A 10,612-nucleotide genomic window follows, 5' to 3' on the forward strand; every position below is an offset into this window, starting at 1 on the left:
CCTGCAGCAGAACCAGCAGAACTCAGACCCGGAGCGAGAGAGAGTCCTGAAGACCCACCTCGGCGGTGATGGAGCCGCACAGCTGGCTGATCAGGGTCAGCTGGTGCTGCTCCGTGTTCCCCTGCATGATGGGACTCCGGGTCCACATCTCCGCCATGATGCAGCCGGCGCCCCACAGGTCGATGGGGGGGCCGTAGTCCCGCTCACCTGGACCAGGACCAGAACCAGTCAACGTTCAGGTCTTAGAAGGTTCTTCAGAGTCATTTTAGGAGCTAAAGTGTCGACACAACCAACAGCTTCTACACTCGTGTCGCACACTTTACATCAACACAACCTGCTGCACGTGTGCGACTGCGTGTGCGACTCCGAGCAGAGATTGTGTTGATGTAACGTGTGCGACTCCCAGCAGAGATTGTGTTGATGTAACGTGTGCGACTCCCAGCAGAGATTGTGTTGATGTAAAGTGTGCGACTGATTGTGTTGATGTAAAGTGTGCGACTCCCAGCAGAGATTGTGTAGATGTAAAGTGTGCGACTCCGAGCAGAGATTGTGTTGATGTAAAGTGTGCGACTCCGAGCAGAGATTGTGTTGATGTAAAGTGTGCGACTCCCAGCAGAGATTGTGTAGATGTAAAGTGTGCGACTCCGAGCAGAGATTGTGTTGATGTAAAGTGTGCGACTCCGAGCAGAGATTGTGTTGATGTAAAGTGTGCGACTGATTGTGTTGACGACAGAGACTCACTCACGACAACAACGACCGATAAAGGACTAGTTTGAGCCACGTGTGTGAAGGACGAGGAGGAAGGTTTGGATCGGGTCCAGGGTTTCGTTCAGGTCCGGGTCTTACCCAGCAGCAGCTCCGGGGGTCGGTACCACAGCGTCACCACACGGTTTGTGTATCGGTTCCCTTGACTGTTCTTGGCCAGACTGAACGCTCGAGCCAAACCGAAGTCCGCCAACTTCAGGACGCCGTCTCTGGTGATGAGAACGTTGGCCGCCTTCATGTCCCTGTGAAGGATCTGACGACACACACGTCATTACGATGACAACATGAGCGACGCACAACGCGAACCGAACCATTCCCATGAGTCACGTGAACACGTTGCTCCTGGCCTCACCTTGTTGCGGTGGATGTAGTAGAGTCCGTTGAGCAGCATCTGCATGACCTTCTTGATCTCCGACAGCGTGAACTTGACGTGTGCGTTGCTCAGCAGTCCTGCCAGGTCGTGCTCGCAGAAGTCAAACACCAGGTAGATGCTGCCCTTGTACCTGTTGAACTGCGTGGCTGCAGACATGAAGGTCAGAACACGTGGAGCAACAGCAGGTCATCGTTTCTCAGCAACCTTTGGTTCTGCAGATCTCGATCAGGTTCACCACGTTCTCGTGCTTCAGCAGCTGCAGGATCTTGATTTCTCTCAGAGCCGTGATGGGGAACTGAAGGAAGACACGAGTGATCAAGAACACTTGGACATGTAGTTCCACCATCCATCCTTCTCTATGTCCATCCATCCATCCTTCTCTATGTCCATCCATCCATCCTTCTCTATGTCCATCCATCCATCCTTCTCCATGTCCATCCATCCATCCTTCTCTATGTCCATCCATCCATCCATCCTTCTCTATGTCCATCCATCCATCCTTCTCTATGTCCATCCATCCATCCTTCTCTATGTCCATCCATCCATCCTTCTCCATGTCCATCCATCCATCCTTCTCTATGTCCATCCATCCATCCTTCTCTATGTCCATCCATCCATCCTTCCTTCTCTATGTCCATCCATCCATCCTTCCTTCTCTATGTCCATCCATCCATCCTTCCTTCTCTATGTCCATCCATCCATCCTTCTCTATGTCCATCCATCCATCCTTCTCTATGTCCATCCATCCATCCTTCTCTATGTCCATCCATCCATCCTTCTCTATGTCCATCCATCCATCCATCCTTCTCTATGTCCATCCATCCATCCATCCTTCTCTATGTCCATCCATCCATCCATCCTTCTCTATGTCCATCCATCCATCCTTCTCTATGTCCATCCATCCATCCTTCTCTATGTCCATCCATCCATCCATCCTTCTCTATGTCCATCCATCCATCCTTCTCTATGTCCATCCATCCATCCTTCTCTATGTCCATCCATCCATCCATCCTTCTCTATGTCCATCCATCCATCCTTCTCTATGTCCATCCATCCATCCATCCTTCTCTATGTCCATCCATCCATCCTTCTCTATGTCCATCCATCCATCCTTCTCTATGTCCATCCATCCATCCTTCTCTATGTCCATCCATCCATCCTTCTCTATGTCCATCCATCCATCCATCCTTCTCTATGTCCATCCATCCATCCATCCTTCTCTATGTCCATCCATCCATCCATCCTTCTCTATGTCCATCCATCCATCCATCCTTCTCTATGTCCATCCATCCATCCTTCTCTATGTCCATCCATCCATCCTTCTCTATGTCCATCCATCCATCCATCCTTCTCTATGTCCATCCATCCATCCTTCTCTATGTCCATCCATCCATCCTTCTCTATGTCCATCCATCCATCCTTCTCTATGTCCATCCATCCATCCATCCTTCTCTATGTCCATCCATCCATCCATCCTTCTCTATGTCCGTCCATCCATCCATCCTTCTCTATGTCCATCCATCCATCCATCCTTCTCTATGTCCATCCATCCATCCATCCTTCTCTATGTCCATCCATCCATCCTTCTCTATGTCCATCCATCCATCCTTCTCTATGTCCATCCATCCATCCATCCTTCTCTATGTCCATCCATCCATCCTTCTCTATGTCCATCCATCCATCCTTCTCTATGTCCATCCATCCATCCTTCTCTATGTCCATCCATCCATCCTTCTCTATGTCCATCCATCCATCCTTCTCTATGTCCATCCATCCATCCTTCTCTATGTCCATCCATCATATATCCATCCATGTTGGATGGATGGGGCGACATAGCTCAGATGGTAGAGTGGTTGCCTGCAGTCCAAAAGGTTGCAGGTTCAATCCCAGCTCCAGACAAGCTTGTGTCGTTGTGTCCCTGAAGACACTTCACCCTGATTGCTCCTGATGGTGAACTTGGCGCAAGTGTGCAGGTGTGCAGCCTACAGCCTACTCCCATCAGTATGTGTGAATGGTTGAATTTCCCCTCGCGGGACTAATAAGGGATTCTAAAAAAAAAATCCATCCATCTCTCTCCATCCATTCATCTCTCTATGTCCATCCATCATATATCCATCCAACATCCATCCATCCATCTCTCTCCATCCATTCATCTCTCTATGTCCATCCAGCATCCATCTCTATGTCCATCCAGCATCCATCCATCCTTCTCTATGTCCATCCATCATCCATCCATCTCTCTCCATCCATTCATCTCTCTATGTCCATCCATCATCCATCCATCCTTCTCTATGTCCATCCATCATCCATCCATCCATCTCTCTCATCCATTCATCTCTCTATGTCCATCCATCATATATCCATCCAACATCCATCCATCCATCTCTCTCCATCCATTCATCTCTCTATCCATTCATCTCTCTATGTCCATCCAGCATCCATCCATCTCTATGTCCATCCAGCATCCATCCATCCTTCTCTATGTCCATCCATCATCCATCCATCCTTCTCTATGTCCATCCATCATCCATCCATCTCTCTCCATCCATTCATCTCTCTATGTCCATCCATCATCCATCCATCTCTCTCATCCATTCATCTCTCTATGTCCATCCATCCGTCATCCATCCTTCTCTCTCCATCCATCCATTCATCTCTCTATGTCCATCCATCATCATCCTTCCTTCTCTCTCCTTCCATCCATTCATCTCTCTATGTCCATCCATCCTTCCTTCCTTCTCTCTCCTTCCATCCATTCATCTCTCTATGTCCATCCATTCTTCCTTCCTTCCATCCCTCTCTCCATCCATTCATCCATCTATGTCAACTCTAGCATAGAACACAACTCATTTTTCTTTTCTTTTGTAAAATATATGTATAAAAACGTTTTTTAATAAATATATTTATTTAAGTGTCCAAATGCTTCTTTTTTAAATATTGTCAGACTAGAAAAAGCACCTTTTTTTAAACACAATAATTGTAAAAGTTTTTCACGTGTTCTTACCCCTTCTTTCTCATTTTCCATCAAGACCTTCTTCAGAGCCACTTTCTTTCCCGTCTGTCTGTGCTTAGCTTTGAACACCTCCCTGGAAAACATCAATAAATCACTTTCATGTTCACATCGACACCGTCTTTGAGTGTAAACACGAGAGAAGGTTCGTCTCTGAACGACGCAGAAATAAACAGATGATCTTAAGAAAGAAAAGATAATTCAAGTTTGTCTGGTTTACAGTCGACTGTGAAACATGTGTGGATCAGTGACATCATGTGAGGATCAGTGACATCATGTGAGGATCAGTGACATCATGTGAGGATCAGTGACATCATGTGTGAATCAGTGACATCATGTGTGGATCAGTGACATCATGTGAGGATCAGTGACATCATGTGTGGATCAGTGACATCATGTGAGGATCAGTGACATCATGTGAGGATCAGTGACATCATGTGAGGATCAGTGACATCATGTGAGGATCAGTGACATCATGTGAGGATCAGTGACATCATGTGTGGATCAGTGACATCATGTGAGGATCAGTGACATCATGTGAGGATCAGTGACATCATGTGAGGATCAGTGACATCATGTGAGGATCAGTGACATCATGTGAGGATCAGTGACATCATGTGAGGATCAGTGACATCATGTGTGGATCAGTGACATCATGTGAGGATCAGTGACATCATGTGAGGATCAGTGACATCATGTGTGGATCAGTGACATCATGTGAGGATCAGTGACATCATGTGTGGATCAGTGACATCATTCAAACAACAGTGACTCAAAATACTGGCGTTTATTGATGTAAATAAACATTTACCTTTAAATTCTGTACAAATATTCATCGTTAGATCGTTTACGTTTAAAACCATATGAACACACATGATTGTCAACATGGCATTAGTAGGCTGTATTTTCCTCGTCCTGGTGATCTGTCAACCAGCGCGAGTCACTTTTGATCGAACAATCTGAAGAACTGCAGGATCGAAGTATTCGTCGTCAAACTGCGTTCACCGTGTTTCTGTCGAATATTTAAATCTCTAGATTGGTCGAGGATACGAGCTTCAAATCACCCACAACTTTAGATCATTTTTCACTCGACAAAACTCCCTCGTAAAACCTCTCGGCGAGTCAAATATTCTTCTGAACCCACATTATATAAAGTTTATATTTACCTGTAAGTCTGACAAATATCTTCCAAATCGATCAATTGCACATCGTTTTTTCGGACGCGTCGATTTTCTGGTCGAGTCTGACGATGTTTACTGACAGTTTCGTCACTAATTTCAATTTCATCAGTTCAATACAACGTCAATTTGCTTTATGTGTCCATTATTTTACATTTAAACAACTTATACTTAAGTAGTAAGTATATAACTATATCGCATATAAAAACACGTACGTTTAGTGTTATGTAGAGTTTTATATTTTATTTTACAAAATCTGGCTTGTTTACACTCAATAATATATCTTATTCTGTTTGATCGATTTGATTTAACAGTTTGGTTTAAGAAAAAGGTCACTAAAATATTTACCATAAATTAGTGAATTTCCAGGGTTATTATACTTTATCTGTGTTCATATTTATCGCAGAAAACAATATACTTGTATCCCTGGAACTTTACATGATACTGGTTTCATAAAAATCAATTCATATTTAAAATGTTACACACATACCTAGTTTGAGGTTCAAAGGAAACCTTTGAAAAACGAGTGTAAATGAATTGTATTTTTTAAACGAATCACCAAAAATTGTTCAAAACACAGAATGTTTGCTATGCTAATGCTAATGCTAAGTTAGCTCGAGTTTGTAAACAAACAAACACACAAACACCTCCGTGAACACAGTCGAACCCGCCGCTGGTTCCGCTGGTTCTGGACCTACGTACCCGAACGTTCCTTGTCCAATCTTGGCCATTTTCTCGTACTTTGAGAATTCGTCACAGAAAGGAAACTCGACGCCATCGTAGTATTTGGACATGATGGCGGCCTCGCGGTCCGGCCTGGAAAACACGCGAAACGGTCACATTGAGTGAGATTCTGGCCTCGTTGGTGTTTAAAGAAGAAGAAGTTATTATTAAGTTACGTTTAAATCAACTGTTAATTGACTCGCGCGGGAATAAAAGACACTTTTCTTACTTTTCCGCCGCAGCGGCGCCGCTTGTTTTGTCTCGTTGCATCTTCAGTGACGTAGACGCTTGTACGGAGGCCGCGGAGGGACAAATGAAAACTCACCAAAAGAATTCACAGATGTCAGTTTCAACAATTGATTACAAAAGATAATTGGTTCTATTTTAGACATTAATTGTTTGAGTTAAGCATACGAATCATTTGATAAAATAGCGCAATAAATAAAACAATCACCAACAAAAAACACTTACATTTATGTTGTGTTCACGGACGAGCTTCACCTGAAAGATACTACTTTCTCAATCAATATCTAATTAATTTCATCTTGGTTTAAAATAAACTTTAGGATCAAAACAAAAGAGAACAAATCTTTTGAAATAATCTAATTCAATTTTCTTTTCACTAGTTAATATTTTGTAATCTTACATATAATGTAAACACAGTGTAGTTTTAGTTTAGTAAGTAATAGTTGTTTGTATTTAAGTGCTTTAGAGGTGAAATAACATCAACAAATCTAAATATTGAAGAGAAGTTTTTTTTTCCCACCATGTCACTATATATATTTCAAATGATTTATATTCTTCAGGAAGTTCAAGCTCAACCAAGAGGCCACAGTTTGAAACTCAGACAATGTTTAGGAGTTAAATAATGTTTATTCCATCAACGGTTCATTTCTTTGCTAACAGCTTGTTTGGTGTCGTGACTCCTGAGATAAACAGTTATAGTTCAGTTAAACTACAACTGTTGGTCACATGACTTGTTTGAGTTTGTGCTTAAAATGATTTTTATTATTGTTGATATTATATGAGAGTCTGTATCTTCGAGGCGGATGAGACCTGAGTTTATGATTTAATTCAAAATATACAACATAGAGAAGCTAATGAATGTGTTTAGTTATTTTATTATTGTTCAATATCATTATTATCATGAAATTATTTATGTAATGCTTGTTTTTATTGTTTTATTATTGTTAATATCATTATTATCATGACATTATTTATGTAATGCTTGTTTTTATTATTTTATTATTGTTAATATCATTATTATCATGACATTATTTATGTAATGCTTGTTTTTATTATTTTATTATTGTTAATATCATTATTATCATGACATTATTTATGTAATGCTTGTTTTTATTATTTTATTATTGTTAATATCATTATTATCATGACATTATTTATGTAATGCTTGTTTTTATTATTTTATTATTGTTAATATCATTATTATCATGACATTATTTATGTAATGCTTGTTTTTATTATTTTATTATTGTTAATATCATTATTATCATGACATTATTTATGTAATGCTTGTTTTTATTGTTTTATTATTGTTAATATCATTATTATCATGACATTATTTATGTAATGCTTGTTTTTATTATTTTATTATTGTTAATATCATTATTATCATGACATTATTTATGTAATGCTTGTTTTTATTATTTTATTATTGTTCAATATCATTATTATCATGAAATTATTTATGTAATGCTTGTTTTTATTATTTTATTATTGTTAATATCATTATTATCATGACATTATTTATGTAATGCTTGTTTTTATTATTTTATTATTGTTAATATCATTATTATCATGACATTATTTATGTAATGCTTGTTTTTATTATTTTATTATTGTTAATATCATTATTATCATGACATTATTTATGTAATGCTTGTTTTTATTATTTTATTATTGTTAATATCATTATTATCATGACATTATTTATGTAATGCTTGTTTTTATTATTTTATTATTGTTAATATCATTATTATCATGACATTATTTATGTAATGCTTGTTTTTATTGTTTTTATTATTGTTAATATCATTATTATCATGACATTATTTATGTAATGCTTGTTTTTATTATTTTATTATTGTTAATATCATTATTATCATGACATTATTTATGTAATGCTTGTTTCTATTATTTTATTATTGTTAATATCATTATTATCATGACATTATTTATGTAATGCTTGTTTTTATTATTTTATTATCGTTAATATCATTATTATCATGACATTATTTATGTAATGCTTGTTTTTATTATTTTATTATTGTTAATATCATTATTATCATGACATTATTTATGTAATGCTTGTTTTTATTATTGTTAATATCATTATTATCATGACATTATTTATGTAATGCTTGTTTTTATTGTTTTATTATTGTTAATATCATTATTATCATGACATTATTTATGTAATGCTTGTTTTTATTATTTTATTATTGTTAATATCATTATTATCATGACATTATTTATGTAATGCTTGTTTTTATTATTTTATTATTGTTCAATATCATTATTATCATGAAATTATTTATGTAATGCTTGTTTTTATTATTTTATTATTGTTAATATCATTATTATCATGACATTATTTATGTAATGCTTGTTTTTATTATTTTATTATTGTTAATATCATTATTATCATGACATTATTTATGTAATGCTTGTTTTTATTATTTTATTATTGTTAATATCATTATTATCATGACATTATTTATGTAATGCTTGTTTTTATTATTTTATTATTGTTAATATCATTATTATCATGACATTATTTATGTAATGCTTGTTTTTATTATTTTATTATTGTTAATATCATTATTATCATGACATTATTTATGTAATGCTTGTTTTTATTGTTTTTATTATTGTTAATATCATTATTATCATGACATTATTTATGTAATGCTTGTTTTTATTATTTTATTATTGTTAATATCATTATTATCATGACATTATTTATGTAATGCTTGTTTCTATTATTTTATTATTGTTAATATCATTATTATCATGACATTATTTATGTAATGCTTGTTTTTATTATTTTATTATCGTTAATATCATTATTATCATGACATTATTTATGTAATGCTTGTTTTTATTATTTTATTATTGTTAATATCATTATTATCATGACATTATTTATGTAATGCTTGTTTTTATTATTGTTAATATCATTATTATCATGACATTATTTATGTAATGCTTGTTTTTATTATTTTATTATTGTTCAATATCATTATTATCATGAAATTATTTATGTAATGCTTGTTTTTATTATTTTATTATTGTTAATATCATTATTATCATGACATTATTTATGTAATGCTTGTTTTTATTATTTTATTATTGTTAATATCATTATTATCATGACATTATTTATGTAATGCTTGTTTTTATTATTTTATTATTGTTAATATCATTATTATCATGACATTATTTATGTAATGCTTGTTTTTATTATTTTATTATTGTTAATATCATTATTATCATGACATTATTTATGTAATGCTTGTTTTTATTATTTTATTATTGTTAATATCATTATTATCATGACATTATTTATGTAATGCTTGTTTTTATTGTTTTATTATTGTTAATATCATTATTATCATGACATTATTTATGTAATGCTTGTTTTTATTATTTTATTATTGTTAATATCATTATTATCATGACATTATTTATGTAATGCTTGTTTTTATTATTTTATTATTGTTAATATCATTATTATCATGACATTATTTATGTAATGCTTGTTTTTATTATTTTATTATTGTTAATATCATTATTATCATGACATTATTTATGTAATGCTTGTTTTTATTATTTTATTATTGTTAATATCATTATTATCATGACATTATTTATGTAATGCTTGTTTTTATTTTTTTATTATTGTTAATATCATTATTATCATGACATTATTTATGTAATGCTTGTTTTTATTATTTTATTATTGTTAATATCATTATTATCATGACATTATTTATGTAATGCTTGTTTTTATTATTTTATTATTGTTAATATCATTATTATCATGACATTATTTATGTAATGCTTGTTTTTATTATTTTATTATTGTTAATATCATTATTATCATGACATTATTTATGTAATGCTTGTTTTTATTATTTTATTATTGTTAATATCATTATTATCATGACAGTATTTATGTAATGCTTGTTTTTATTGTTTTATTATTGTTAATATCATTATTATCATGACATTATTTATGTAATGCTTGTTTTTATTATTTTATTATTGTTAATATCATTATTATCATGACATTATTTATATAATGCTTGTTTTTATTATTTTATTATTGTTAATATCATTATTATCATGACATTATTTATGTAATGCTTGTTTTTATTATTTTATTATTGTTAATATCATTATTATCATGACATTATTTATGTAATGCTTGTTTTTATTATTTTATTATTGTTAATATCATTATTATCATGACATTATTTATGTAATGCTTGTTTTTATTATTTTATTATTGTTAATATCATTATTATCATGACATTATTT

At 34.0% G+C, this 10,612-nt stretch overlaps 1 protein-coding gene across 1 annotated transcript in view; it reads right to left on the reverse strand.

Annotated features, from left to right (window-relative positions):
- cdk9 (cyclin-dependent kinase 9 (CDC2-related kinase)) overlaps positions 1-6,337 on the reverse strand; it is a 7,164-nt gene extending 827 nt beyond the window's left edge. Inside the window, exons 1-8 of the mRNA XM_087790414.1 lie at positions 6,279-6,337; positions 6,029-6,142; positions 4,143-4,224; positions 1,343-1,433; positions 1,118-1,284; positions 847-1,018; positions 59-207; position 1 (exon numbers count right to left, since the gene is read on the reverse strand). The exon at position 1 is cut by the window's left edge and continues 827 nt beyond it. Of these exons, the coding sequence (XP_087646540.1) occupies position 1; positions 59-207; positions 847-1,018; positions 1,118-1,284; positions 1,343-1,433; positions 4,143-4,224; positions 6,029-6,142; positions 6,279-6,319 (817 nt within the window). The 5' untranslated portion in view covers positions 6,320-6,337. The remainder of the gene's footprint in view (positions 2-58; positions 208-846; positions 1,019-1,117; positions 1,285-1,342; positions 1,434-4,142; positions 4,225-6,028; positions 6,143-6,278) is intronic.
- Between the last annotated feature and the right edge of the window lie 4,275 nt (positions 6,338-10,612).

The sequence above is a fragment of the Callionymus lyra genome, chromosome 5 (genome assembly GCF_982586985.1).
Source record: "Callionymus lyra chromosome 5, fCalLyr1.hap1.1, whole genome shotgun sequence".
NCBI lineage: Eukaryota > Metazoa > Chordata > Actinopteri > Syngnathiformes > Callionymidae > Callionymus > Callionymus lyra.